At 42.3% G+C, this 15,340-nt stretch overlaps 1 protein-coding gene across 1 annotated transcript in view; it reads left to right on the top strand.

Moving 5' to 3' along the window:
- The window catches only part of POU2AF2 (POU class 2 homeobox associating factor 2), a gene marked incomplete at both ends in the record, with an annotated part of 187,901 nt that overhangs the window by 127,554 nt on the left and 45,007 nt on the right, over nucleotides 1-15,340 (top strand). Inside the window, one exon of the mRNA XM_082274694.1 lies at nucleotides 13,705-13,814. Within this exon, the coding sequence (XP_082130820.1) occupies nucleotides 13,705-13,814 (110 nt within the window). The remainder of the gene's footprint in view (nucleotides 1-13,704; nucleotides 13,815-15,340) is intronic.

The following is a 15,340-nucleotide window of genomic DNA, read 5'->3' as shown; positions in this document are numbered from 1 at the left end:
TTGTCAGATGTTACTATGGTATACTGAAGTATTTTTAGAAGCATTTCATAAGTGTCAAAGGCTTAGATTAACACTTACATTAAGTTTATGCTAAGAGTCAATATTTGCAGTGTTGACCCTTCTTTTTCAAGACCCCTGCAATTCGCCCTGGCATGCTATCAATTAACTTTTGGGTCACATCCTGACTGATGGCAGCCTATTCTTGCATAATCAATGCTTACAGTTTTTTAGCATTCGTGGGGTTTTTTGATCACCTGTCTCTTGAGGATTGCTCATAAGTTCTCAATGGGATTAAGATCTGGGGAGTTTCCTGGCCATGGACCCAAAATTTCAATGTTTTGTTCCCCAAGCCACTTAGTTATCACTTTTGCCTTATGACAAGGTGCTATATCATGCTAGAAAAGGCATTGTTTGTCACCAAACTGTTCTTGGATGGTTGGGAGAAGCAACTCCACACATGAATGGTCTCAGGATGCTTTACTGTTGGCATGACACAGGACTGATGGTAGCGCTCAACTTCTCTTCTCCGGACAAGGTTTTTTCCAGATGCCCCCAAACAATGAAAGGGGATTCATCAGAGAAACCCAGTCCTCTGCAGTCCAATCTCTGTTCCTTTTGCAGAATATCATTCTGTCCCTGGTGTTTTTCCTGGAGAGAAGTGGCTTCTTTGCTGCCCTTCTTGACACCAGACCATGCTCCAAAAGTCTTCACCTCATTGTGCATGCAGATGCACTCACAGCTGCCTGCTACCATCCCTGAGCAAGCTCTGCACTGGTGGTGCCCCGTTCCTGCACCTGAATCAATTGTAGGACATGGTCCTGGTGCTTGCTGGACCTTCTTGGGCACCTTGAAGCCTTCTTCACAAATGCAGTGAATTTTTTTTTTTTTTAATGGGATAAAGTTAATTTTCATGGCAAAGATCACTCTTCATAACATTCGGGAGTATATGCAAATAGCCATCATAAAAACTGAGGCAGCAGACTTTGTGAAAAATAATATTTCTGTCATTCTCAAAACTTCTGGCCGGTGCTGTACAATTATGAGAAAATAATAACGTAGTGTGAAACTTATGACCAGTGTTGCCATATGAGGGGGTTTTTTTGTAATCTCCATTAGCAATTGTAAATAGATATTTGTAGAAATATATTTTTAAACAAGTTACAAGGTTAGAGGTATTAGATATTGGTTTGATATAGGTATACTATAAATACTTATGGGAACAAGGGTTCAGGTTTTTAGTGTGGTTGATATCAGATTGAGTTATAAGATGACTTTGATGTGTAGGTATGTTTTAATGTGCTGGACATGTGTGCCACAGTGAATGTTCTATTATTTACCAGTCCTAATACTGTATGCGAGAAGTGACAACAATTAAATTCATTACCTTTTTGCAAAATAGAGAGAGCTTGCAGGGAAAATGTCATTTTTTTTTTTTACTTTATTGCTGCAGCAGGTTAAATACAAGGTGCAAATGTGCCACTTTACAGGCAGACTAAGGGGATCCTCCAGGAACTATATTTAAAGGATTTTTAAATTTTGATTGATCTTTCTCATTTTTATGTTTTCACTTTAAGCATCAGTAAATCACTGCTCATTTAAAAATTAGTTTTTTACAAACTTTTTTTTTTATTGATACATGTCCTCCAGGCCAGTACCCGGACCCCATCCTTTTGGATTTTTCCAGTTTGGGTCCCATAGTCTTCAGTGGGGTTCATTATTCGGTTCCAAACTTTTGCGATGTTGGAAAGATCTACCGCAAACCGAATCGGGGGATGTTCGGCCCAGGTCCACAGAACAGCTGTATTTATATTGAGATTAAATTACACACAGGTGGACTCTATTTACTAATTTGGTGACTTCCGAAGGCAATTGGTCCCACTAGATTTTAGTTAGGGGTATCAGCGTAAAGGGGGCTGAATACAAATGCGCTTCACACTTTTCAGATATTTATATGCAAAACATTTTGAAAACCATTTATAATTTTCCTTTCTTTTCACAAGTGTGCCACTTTGTATTGGTCAATCACATAAAATCCCGATAAAATACATCTATGTTTTTTGGCTGTAACATGATAAAATTTTTGAAAATTTCAAAGGATATGGTTTTCTTTTTCAAGGCACTGTATATACCCTTTTCCCCTTTTTTTTTATAAATGATCACATCCCCTCTGTTTTCTGCTGCATATGAGCTAGGGGTAGGAGAAGAAGCAGCATACTGAGCTTGCCAGTGAGTGGCTGTGCAGAGGGGGCATGTCAGGACAAGTCTGATTATTGAAGGAGAGTATACTGAGTTCCAAGCATAGCTAGAGAACTGACCATGGTGTGCTCTCCTGCTTAGTGTGGTCGGTTGTTAATAGGAAAGCAGATGGACTGGCAGGAACACCAGGGATTTAACAAAGGAAGTAATACAAAGAAGACAGGCTACTTCCTCTTACAAGTACATTGTACAGAAGGTACATATCAGGAATATGAAATGTTAGGGTAACAAAAGGGGACGTGTTAGTGATAGTGACGGGCTGGATGTTCGACTTGAAACATCGAACATCGGGTGTTAGTGTGTTTGATGATCATACGAACACCCAGGGCGCTTGGTGGGAAGTTCGCCTGCCAATGAGCACCCAATAATGCAATGCGAGATTTCAGTGCATTAAGTGCAGGTGATTGGCCAAAGCAAGCACCTGACCTGCATGCTTTGACCAATCACAGCACAATATCCTGTAAGAGCCATGATTGGCCAAAGACAGGGTGCCTTTGGCCAACCATGGCTCAGGGGCTTCACACCCACACTATATAAGACCGTTGCTTACATGGCAGCCTCGTTATAGTGTGTTAGTGGAGATTGCTGTCCCTTCCTCTGCCTTGCAGGTGCTATTCCTTCTGCATCAGCAGTGGTTTCCTTTATTTTTTATAGCGCAGCAGCACTAATAATATTTAGGGCATAATTGCTGTCCCTCCTTCTGCGTACCAGGTGCTATTCCTTCTGCATCAGCAGTGGTTTTCTTTTTTTTTTTTGCCTTTATTAATTTCTTCTTTATTAAAAAAAAAAAAACAAAACTATAATAAAACAGTTTATAGGGCATAAAGCACAAAAGTATTGCACCCAAGCACCATATTTCCATCCCACACTCTATGATAAAAAGTTTTAAAAATCCCCCCAAAAAATCCCCATCATGTCCGAAAGACTAACAAGGAGAGGCAGACGCTCCCAGGCCACTAAAAGAAGGCAAGCAGCCTCTGTGACCAGAGTGAAAATTGGTGGTCACAGACATGGTGTTGTATCCTCTGCAGGCGGGGCATGCTTATCCTTTTTTTTCCAGTGCTGGCCGTGTTATTGAGCCACAACATGCCGAAGAGTTGGTGGAGTGGATAACTAAGCCGTCCTCATCCATAGCCCCACCATCATGCACGGAGAAGTCATCTGAATTATTCCATCATAGTGTCTATTACATGGTACTGAAGGATGCACAGTAATTTGAATGCTCTGATGTTGGTTCCCAGGTTGAGAACGTGAGCCTAGAGAGAGGGGGTACCGATGATGGACAAGAAACTAGCAGTCATGCTCCCCCAGCTGCACCATACTGCCAAGTTTGCTCCAGTGACAAGGATGGAGGGGATGATGAGGTCACTGACTGTACTTGGGTGCCTGAGAGAACAGAGGAGGAAAGTGAGGAGGAGGCACAGCTCCAACAAGGCAGGATGTCCTCCAGGGGCCAGCGTAAGGGTAGCCACCCTATTGCATCACACCACAGAGCTCCACAGGTGCAGGGCACTGCTACCTCCCAGCTTTCTTTCAAAAGTTCATTAGTGTGGGCTTTTTTCAACATGTGCAGCAGACCGCAGCATTGCTGTTTGCAATCTCTGTCTGAAGTGGATCAAACGTGGTCAGAACACCAGGCGCTTGGGCACCACATGCTTGACAAGACATATGATGACCTGCCATGCAGTCCGTTGACAACAGCACCTGAAAGACCCACATCATAAAATAATGCAGACTTCTCCTTCCTCCTCATCTGGTATCTCTACCCCTACTATAACTGAAGTCTTCTCAAAAACCTGCACTGAGAGGGATGATAGTATAGCAATGGGTGCCACAGGTACTTGCACCCAATCTGCTAGCAGTACACCACCTGTTAACTTCACCACCATGGAAATTTCACTACCCCATTTGCTGAACCATAAAAAAAAATACTGTCCCAGCCATCCACATGCTCAGTGTTTAAATGCTAGCTTGGCCAAATTCTGGTAGCCTCTGCCCCCTTATGTGAAGTTGCGGAATGTGCTGAACCCAGGGGCAGGTTCCAAAAATACATTTCTTTTCATGTAATGCCATTCTAGCTCTGTACCATCATGTGAAAGGCAAGGTTTTAGCCTCGTTGGAAAGAGCGGTCAGCAGCAAGGTTCACATTACTGCTGACTAGTGGTTCAGCAGGCATGGTCAGGGACCTTTCATTTCCTTCACGGCGCACTTGGTAACTCTGCTGGCAGCTGGGAATGATGCAGGACAGGGTTCAGTGTTGGAGCTTGTTCCCCCACCATGACTCCAAAAAAATTGTGGTGATTCTGCCATATCTGTCTGCTCCACCCTCTCCTCTTCTTTTTCCTCTATGGTCTCTTCTGCTGAATTGTCCTCAGAATCAGCAATGCTCCCTAAGAGTTCAAGGGGCTACGCAAGCAGTCAGGCTAAAGATGCCATGCAGTGCTTCAGTTGGTCTGTCTAGGGGACAGCAGCCACACCGGGCAGAGGCAGGCTCAGAGGTGGTTGACGCCACAGCAGTTTGAGCCAGGAATTGTTGTATGCGACAATGGCACCAACCTTCTCTCTTGGCACATGTCCTGAATTGGGTGTTGCAGCTTTTCTTGAACACGTACCAGGGCTTACAAGATCTTCTGAGGCAGGCCAGAAAAGTCTGTGGACATTTCCTTCGGTATTACAATGCCAGTACTCGGTTAGATGACATTCAACTGGAATAAATAAAATGAATGGATGTGGTAGTGCTGCTAAAAAGGAAAAAAATAATATGTAAAGTAAGCAGTGTAAAAAACATACATTAAATACCATACATAAAATTAATTGTGCCAAATAAGGTAAGCATCTCTTAATAAAGTGCAAAGTGTTACAGAGACACCATGCAACCAAGACGAATAAATCTAAAGTGAAAAACCAAATAAATGAATGTGATAGCGCTGCTAACAAAGAATTAATATATATATATAAACAGTGTAGAAAATATATATTAATTATGTACCATACACATAAATGTTGTGCCAAATACGTAAGTATCTAATAAAGTGCAATGTGATGCAGAAACTCTGTCTCTGATTTAAATAAAGTGCAAACAAGGCGAATAAGTCTAAAGTGAAAAATAAATAAATAACCACTCCGAAAGTGAAAAAAGTGCAATAAATAAGAGTCCAAAAAAGTATCTTTCAAAAAAGCAGCCTGTGGGTCATTCCGTGTGTATCCACTCTTTGAGTAATGTGCTGCTATCACCAGGTGAAGTGTCTGTTCACCTCCATACTTCACCCACTAGGCGTCTCAAGCAGTTAAAAGGCAGATAGAATCATGCCGTCCATTCAATAGGTCACTTCCACTATTCTCGGTATTTCTCAAAAAAAATTTAGCTCATGTGAAAAAAATTAGACAATCTCCAATGGTGCAGTATCGACACATTCAGAAGGTACATAACCAGATCCCAGCTTCAACTATTAAACTCACATTTATTAAATTAAAAAAACAGCTTATATAATCACAAATCCAAAAAAGTCACATTAAAACTTCAAACCTGCCAACCGCTTGGTACCTCTACGCGTTACGCCTTATCCACCATGGTTTCAACTGGAGGAAGAAAAATGTTTTTCTTTTTTTCTTTTTTTTTAAGACTTGCAACTCCTTTCAAAAATTGTCTACCTTTTTCCATTATGCTATCAATACCCTCCATCCATATTGTTAGAAGAGCCCAGGGATGCATTTGAGGCTAAATAAAAAAGCTGCTTTACATCAGAGAACCATGTGCAGAAAAGGCCAAGAAAACTCCTTATCACCATTATCACCTCTGCAAGTCCAGTATCTGCCTGTTTGTGTTTTAAAATAAAACTATTTAAATATCAAAATAAAAAATACTGTTAAGAAACCACAAAAAAATAACCTATTACCTCTTCGAGCAGAAACTCTGGTTTTCACTTTTTCTTTTTTAAGAAATTATTTTTATAGGCAGTCCCCCGGTTACAAACATTCGACTTACAAATGACTCCTACTTACAAACGGAGGGAGACAACAGGAAGTGAGAGGAAATCTACCCCTAGGAAGGGTATTTCACTCCTGTAATCATGGGAGTTCTCATGGGAAAAAGGTGTCTCCACTGACGTTTTATCACCAATCCTTGTTTCCACAACAACCCAAAATATTCGAAATCCAATTGCCACAGGGGCAGATAGTGAGGTGAAATTGAGCTACCACTTAAAAAATGTACCTGTTCTGACTTACAAAAAAATTAAACTTAAGAACAAGCCTACAGACCTATCTTGTTTGTAACCCGGGGACCACCTGTAGTATGTTTAGTATTAGGTATTGCTTTTGGCATTGTGAACCAGGATTTCTCAGCAAGCTGTCCTACAGATGCAATGTTTTATTGTATTCAAGTTTACTTAAATACTCTATAGAGCACTGATGTCTTTTCTGAAGAAATATTCAAAACATTATTTTATTGTCACAGCTTCCAGATTTCAATTCCTCTTAAAAAAGACTTTGTCATAAGAAAAGCATTGGGGCTTCTATTACTGACTTCTTCTTTGAGATGCTAGTTCTCTAGCTATCATGCCAATGCTTTGACTTTAATGCTTTCCGAGTCTCTGATTTGGAACAAATATAGTAAAGGTATTTTGACACTTTCCTAACATTTATTTCAAGCATGCTGGTTCTGGGTCTGTCACTCAAAAGTACAAAAGCCTTTGCAACACATGTTTTTCTCATGAATGATTTAAAAGTAAGAAACTCTTTCACACTGGTGGCTGGGGGCAGTAAAACAGGTGGCTGAACCACATTGCTTCGTGGTCATGGCAATTTTAACTCTAGACTGAAAAGTTTGACATGTGGCATCTCCTGAAAAAGAAAAAATATGGGATGACAGACCGTGGTCCGTCAATCCCAACAAGAGACCAACTAAGGGCACTGGAGACTCAATTTGGTAAAAAATATGTATATTTTATTGGGCACGTATGCCTGAAAAAATAAAGCAACTTATGAGAAAACTCAGGGTGGTGTGGGTAACACTAAATGACAACATAGTTAAAAGACATAAAAATACACAAGGCACATGTGCTGAAAGGACTCAAGCAAATTACCTCCACCCATTGAAAGCCGTCATACAAATGCAATGGTGGCTCAGTTGGCTGGATACATCCAAGCATGCAGGCACAACCAATTGCCTGGTGACTCAATGAGTGGATGGTGAAATGTCACATGACCAAACAGGCACCAACACTACTGGTGGGTTGGTTGCCGTGTTTAGTGATGTGGGAGGACCTCACAAATATGTGCAATGAGCTCAATACCCCACTGATTGGCAGACAGGTGTGGAAGTCCAAGATCCTGTGAACAAAAAATGTAAATAACTCCAATATAAGAATGTGATCAAAGCGGAAGCGATATAGATCTATGATGGATAAGGGGGAGTCAGAATGTCAGCTGAAAGGTGGTCCGTGATTTGGAGACCCCTCTTGCAGGTCACAGGTCACAGTTGGGGACACAGTTGCAGGTCAGATTTCCGATAAGGCCAGTGTGTTGGTAATGCATATATGGTAAGGCCACTGGGTACAATGTTAGCCAAGCTTCGGTTAGTGTGACCTCATTGGCTGGTGGGAAGACCGTAATGTTCACCGTAAAAGGGACCCGTTCATGCAAGTGAAGATTCACATATAGCGATTAACCTGTGGCGGTTCGCTGAATAATGCAGGAGGAGTCAGCAGATGGACCCGGGATTGGAGCTGCAGCGGTCCATAGCTTGGTCCGATTGCCCAAATAGTGCAGATCGTCCGGTCCAGAGTGTCGCTGGTGAGGCGTTCGTACCCTGCGTTGAGCTACACCGGCATCAAAGGATGAACTTCCAGGTCAAGGGTGACCGACTTGCGTCACATCTGGTTAGCTGATCTGCCGGGTGCATGCAGGGGAACAGCCCCAGAGTGAGCGGGTTAGGGAGTCACGGACACTAGGGCAAGCGATGGCACAATGTGCGGTGTGGTGAACGCCAGACGTTAACGCGTTTCACCGACTGGAACGTCAGTTTCTTCAGAGCTGATGTGGATCTAGATGGCGCCATATTATATAGCCCCGATAATTGGTAGCAATTAATTCATTAGATACCGATGTGTACAAAGACTGATTCAGGGGAGAAGCAATTACATCTTTTCTCCACTAGATGTCACTGCAGAAACACATCAAACGGGTACATTTTTATATATGGCGTCATCAGCTCCACCGGCGTTGTAGCCACGTTTCCACATGGTATCAAGTACTCTGTATACCAGTTTACAGAGGTTGACAACAAATATCCTTTTACCACTGTAACCATGCGGAAGAGTAACCACATTAATAGATACAAAACAAAGTGAATTAAAAACGCTGCACCTTTGACAGAACATAATATATATATACACAAAATGTATAAACATGTACATTGCTGTTTACATCAGGACTGAATACTTTCAAATTTTAAACTAGCAACTGTTAGTTCCCCTGTTTGAGGGAAACGCAAGTATCAAGATAGAGGTAAAGGCCAGACCCCTAGTTATTAGGGACAGTATATAACCATCCTGATGAGCAAAGCACCTAAAACCCAGGAAGAAGGTAAAAAACAACCCTACAGTCACAGAATACCAGGGATTCGAGGAGTGCTAAAGGTTCCTGTGGGAAAGCGGGGGCTTATAATGAATAAGCAGTAATGCAGTGAGTCTATTGGAGGGGACATAGACCGGTCAGGGGGAGGGGGCTTATTTTTCGTGGGGCCGATAGGTGAAAAGGGCATATAATATGTCCTAAGCACTCCACAGACATAGAAAGATGTGGGGAAGTCCCTTAAGAGTACCCGCTCCATTCTCAGTACAGCAAACATGACGTGACAACATGAAGGTTATGAGTTTAAAAAGGGTTGTAAACTAAACTCGACATTTAGTCCTTGGGGCGCAAGAGACCCCATTTTGTAGATCCACATTTTTTCTTTTTTTTTTTTTGTAAAAGGACATTGTCGAAGTCCCCTCGTCTCGCTGATAATTTTAGTGCATATATGCCTCTTACCCTTAGGCCCTCGGGGTTGGCGTCATGGTGCTCGAGAAAATGGAGGGGTACGGTCTTATTGTCCACCTTTTTTTTTTCTAATGTCTGTGATGTGTTCCGAAATACGTGTCTTCAATTGGCATTTGGTCTTACCAATGTACGATTTATTGCAGGGACAAATTAGCTGGTATATTACACGCTCGGTCTGGCAATTGATGAAACTATTAATGGTAAATTCCTTTTGTCCATCGCAACTCAAAAAAGTTTTTGATTTGATTATGGATTTACATATAGAACATCGTCCACAGGGGAACATCCCTTTCAGTCGAGGCAGGGAGGTTAACCAGTTTTCACCACTTCTGGAGCGAATAAATTCTGAGTGACATAAATTATCCTTCAGATTTTTAGCTCACTTAGCGGTCAATAGGGGTCGTGGACCCACTATTCGTTCAATTAGTGGCGATACAGTCAACACCTGCCAATGTTTAGAGAGGACCGCTCTCACCTGTTCCCATTGGGTGCCGTAAGGTGTAATAATTCGTGGATGTACTGTTTCATTAGGACATGAACTTACTTCAGTATCGTCCTGACCACCTAGTAGGCTTGTTCTTTGTTTAAGTGCCACTTTCTTACGTGCCCTTCTTATGGTTTTATGTGTATCCCCTCTTTCTGAAACGTTTGTGGAGCTGCTTCGCCTCTGTCTGGTAGTCTGCAGGGTCAGAGCAGTTTCTTTTCAACCGAAGAAACTGCCCTACAGGTATACTCTCAATGAGGGGTCTGGGGTGGTGACCTATCTGCTGCCAACAATGTGTTGGCAGCCGTGTCTTTACGGTAGGTTGTAGTTTTTAACTTCCCATCCTCAATAGAGATCAGCAGGTCCAAGAATGGTAAATGATTTGGGGTCACAGTGTAGGTGAGTTTGATGTTCCGGTCATTTCCGTTCAATTCGTTGATAAATTGATCCAGTTCAGAAGAGGTACCGTCCCAGAGGAGCAGGACATCGTCAATGTACCTCAGCCACATGTAAGCGTGGCTGAGGTACATTGGGGATGGATAGACTACCTGCTCCTCCCAGAGTCCAAGGTGGAGGCCCGCGTAGGCCGGGGCCCACGGAGCCCCCATCGAGGTACCCCTAATCTGTTAAAAAAATGAATTCAAGAATTGGAAATAGTTATGATGTAGCAGGAACTCCAAGAGTTCCACAACAAACTCATTGTGAGCCCCCAGGCCTGGAAATTTGTAATCAAGGAAATGAATGACAGCTCTTAGACCCCATTCATGGGGAATTGATGTATATAAGCTTTCAACATCAATGCCTACTAATAGAATATTATGCATGGCAGGGGTCGTTGACAATTTCCTGAGGACATCCCTCGTGTCCTGCACGTATGAGGGCAGGCTAGTCACCATGTTCTTGATTAACGCATCTATAAATGTCCCTGTTTTTTCGAGGGGACCCCCTATTGCCGAAACAATAGGTCTCCCTGAGGGGTTACTTAAGGACTTATGCAGTTTCGGAATGATGTAGAATCATGTGGCATCTCCTGTCTTACTCACTCATTTAGATCTATGGGGCCACACTGCAACTGCAAGCTTTGACAGCGAAAAAATTCCTAAAGAATTACTGCCAGTTCTCCATTTAGGAAACTGGTGGTAATTAACAATTCTGTTTCAGTGTACAAACTTGGGCAATGCCATGCACTTTCAAACAAAAGTGGAGCTGACCTGATGGGGAGCTAGTCTCTCAGTTGCTCAATAGGCTCCACCCACCCCTAGTATAGTATAAAAATCCTTCTCCCAGTGCTTGTCGATGTGATTGGCACTGTGGTCAGAGAATGAGAGTGGGAGTACACTGGAGAAGAAGCATCCAGTTAGCAAACCCCTTCCCCAATGCAAGCAAAAACAAATTCAGGTACTTGTCCTTTTTTTATTGGGGGGGGGGGGGGGTGGCTTAGATAAGATTTAAACAGGAACACAGACAACATTTTTTTAACCGTTCCCTCATCTAAAACTAAAGAGAAGCTCTTGATGATGTTTTTTTTTTTTTTTTTTATGATGTTCTACACTCCTTTCACAATTCTACAAGTAGAAGCTAAACTTTGGGAAAAGTGTATTAGGCCCCTTTCAGACTATCAGACTGATCAGGTCCGCCTGTCCGTTTTTCAGGTGGACCCGATCGTGCAACCTATTATCCCCTATGGGGAGGCAGATGTCAACTAACATGTGTCTGCTGACAACCGCCTGGCACCTGATCCGAAAAAAACAGACGTATGGCGACACGTTCGCCATCCGTCCAGTGGGTGGGAACGGATGAAAACAGACGGGCTGTTCGTTTTCATCTGATCTCCCCATAGAGGAGAGCAGTACTCTGGCAGGTCCATCTCTGCACAGTGAGTGGAGACGGACCTGTCATCCACCTGCTCAGCAGGGATCAGCAGAGCGGTCCCCGCTGAGCAAGCGGAGTCTACCAGAATGGATCCGTCCCATGTGAAAGGGGCCTTACATTGATGAATGACCTGTTTTAGCTGGCAAAAGTTATATTTTAATGTACATCTAGTTGTAGCACCTCCCTGACCCCTAAAAGCACATGGGACCCCAGGGACAGGGTGGACCAGCATTTTACTACTTAGTCTTTGGCAATAGTGGAGCGCTGCGCTTAAAAATTTAAAAAAATATATAAACACTAATTTAAAATAATAATTTATATAATTTGGCAGCTACCTCATTATTAATATGCATGCAATGTTAAATCAATAGCAAATGAGTACCTGATTAAATCTGTGCAGATATAAACATGGGAATATCAGTGAATAATCCCATAGGAGCGCAGCTCACCTTCACAATTGACCTCCAAGATTAATGGAAGGTCTAAAAGTGATTTTGTGTCCGGATACATCAAGATGGAAATCCCATATGCATAGAAAAAAGAGGCTAACAATAGTGAAATATCACTTAAAAACCTTCTATTAAAAGAAAAAAAAAAAAAAAGTTACAGAAAAAGTGTTGGCATGTCATAAATCCCATAAAACACTACAGACTCACACTCCGTAGCTCAAAAAGTGTCCAAGCGTGATGATGACACAGGAAAATTCCCTAATTCCCTACTTGTACAAATTTTTTGTGAATGACTTCCTCGGCAGAGCCTCCCCCCCTTTTGGTACCCATGGACTTGCAGAGTCCAGAAAAGAGGGGGTGAAAGCATTTACAGTTTTCACAGATGGAGAACCTTAAAGCTGACTGGTCACTCTGAAGCACTTATCCATTCAGCTTCCAACACCCTGAGGAGAAGACACCATACTCCATTGAGGTCCAAGTTTCAGATCCCAGCTCCTCTGGCCCCTGAAGACATCTAGTCTTTGTCCATTTCACCTTGATCCCCAGCTTACACAAGCTAGGCCCTAAACTCAAATCTTGGTTACCTTCCTCAGACAGCAGGACTGGGAGGATTTAAAAGCCAACTACATTCCTCCTTTAGGCAGGAGGCCCAGGGGAGAAATGACTCTTCATTCCCTAGATATTTATACTCTCCCCCAGCCTGAATCACTGGCAATAAACCACCTAGTGGTTGGCCTAGGAGAGATATAGGCTCATAATTTTGGTTGAGGCAAGCCTCTCATACTATTGCCAGAGACAACAATGATTCCTACTGGCAGCAAACAGATGCTAATAGTAACCAGAGTCCTGGAGTGACCTAATAAAGATGAAACTATCAGTTTGGATTAGGGTTGCAACATCATCCCTTTAAACCCGAACACATATGAATTACACAGGTTGTGAGGCTAATTTAATGCAGATAAGGCACCAAGTGAGTTTTATTACCACCTTTTAATCTGCCGCAGAACCTGTGTTATTATGTGTTCAGCTTTAAAGGAATGAGGTGGCAACCCTAGTTTAGATAAGTTCTCTGCGGATTAGTCCTGCTAAATTTATTAGATACATCTGCTTAGGATAGGGTGGCTACACTGTCATGATATTTATTAAGTTCTGCCCACAGCACAGCTTTGTCTAGAAGGAGAGCTGGCTTGATATTTCTATGCTGCAGTTTCACTTTTACTTACAAGTCCTTTCTTCACACCTACCCTGTGACTGGACAGTGAAAGAAGAAATAGCACACTGATGAACTCATCTATCTCTATTATTCTGCTGTCTCCTCCATTCCGTTACAGTATACCTGATAGGCTCCTTATGCTATTGATGGCCTATTAATTTTGTAGATACATTATCTGTGTGATTTTCATCTGCCTAAAGTTTAACTTTAAGAAAACAAGTTGAAATTGCTTCACCTACGTAGCAGTCATTTTGCTTGGCATGTAATTCTTAATTGGTACATTTTGTGATCATCCACATTGCACGGAACCTGCCCAATATCAAACATAAAATTACTTCTGGTTGACCGAGTAAAACAAACCTGTTTATGGTGCTCATTTTTTTTTCCAGTTCCCGGTGAATTCAACAAGCGGATTTACCAGGGAGTCCGGGTGAAACATACAGTCAAAGATCTTCTAGCAGAGAAAAGATCAAGACAGACAACCAGTTCAAGGCTAAATGTAAGTGAGATTCCATAATGTATTCTGCTTTTCTGGCTATTTAGGAATGCAAACAGGAAAATTTTGCTTTACCAGATGGAGATAGATGGAGATTTTTATCTATATATATAGATAAAAATCTATATCTATATGGCATACAGTGGCATATACCGGTAGTAGAGGTTCATTCATCTTTCTGGTTCATGTGGGACCCATGGCAGAATTTCCTATCTCCTAAAGCCCCGTACACACGTACCGATGGTCGGCATACAAATGTTCGTCTTTTCTCCCCGGGATGTCGGTGTCTGTTGAAAAGTGCAAAGACAGCACAAGGACAGCACAAGAATTTTGTCTGCAGACTTCAGCTGACTGCAGAAGTGATGTCATGTAATGGTTAACTTTCCCTGTGTTTTTAATTTTCTGAGCATGCCCAGTCTTGCAAATCTGCGGTCTGTCGGCCGAATTCTGTACTGACAGGCGAACAATCGTCCGTTCTGGTGTCCGCAGACAAAAATTTTCATGTTTGCAAGAAAGACTTTTGTCCGCGGATTGTGCGCAGACATCTGTCGGAGGCACCATACTAACACGCGTACAATCGGCAGATCTTTCGTCCGCCGACGTTTGTATGCCGACGATCGGTACGTGTGTACGGGCCTTTAGTCATGTACCTATGGTCTGTGGTTGTGGGTGTGAGACATTGTCCCATTCTAGTGCCCTTCTGATACCATGTCACTTCTGGGTCCGACCGGCAGTGCGTTCCACACTGGTGGTACAGTGATCATCACTGTTCTAAGCAATCAATCCTCCTTATTACCTCTCCAAATTAGTTCACCATCACTGCTCTGGTCACAGTATGTAAAAAAAAAAAAAAAGCTAAAAAATCTTAAAAAAATTGAAAAAAATAATATTTTTGTCACTAGTCAGTATTCCTGCACCAGTCATATGATGGCGCTGTACTACTGTGGTGGCAGTATGTAGAAAAAAAAATACAGTTTATGCAATACAATAAATCTATAAATGCACATGGATATCTACTCACCACTCATTGCCTACCTTTCAACGAAGCATCAACACGCTTTTTTCAATTGTTGGGCCAACATCCTGTAGGATGAGAATGCTATAGAGTAAATTCCGTCTGGATACCATAAAGCATGCAAAACAATTGTGGGGGAGGTGTGGTGGGAGACTGAATTTAAAAACCTACACAGGCCTACATTCCATTTTGTGTTGACAAAGAGAATCCTTCACAGTCGTGGTGCTTCTGGTGCTCGTGGTGTGGCCTCCATCATCCTGATTCTAGCTCTTCATACTGGGACCAAATTTTCTCCTATAACTTTAGAGTTACCTCTATTCAATCATCTAAAGATCCAATGTTGTGCCTCTTTGGATTTGATGGGCACACTGTCCATGCCACATCATTGACATCCCCAGGTTTTCTCAGTGGACCCATATTTGCTTGCTTATAGCCTGAAGAGTGCTTTTTAAAACAAGGACCTCACCTACAGCACATTACATCTCAGAAGTCAAGAAAGAATTGAAGTCTCTAC

Source organism: Pelophylax lessonae, assembly GCF_965119305.1.
Source record: "Pelophylax lessonae genome assembly, chromosome: 12".
Taxonomy (NCBI): Eukaryota; Metazoa; Chordata; class Amphibia; order Anura; family Ranidae; genus Pelophylax; species Pelophylax lessonae.
The sequence above is the reverse complement of the archived record's forward strand: the minus strand, read 5'-3'. Positions and strand labels throughout refer to the sequence as shown.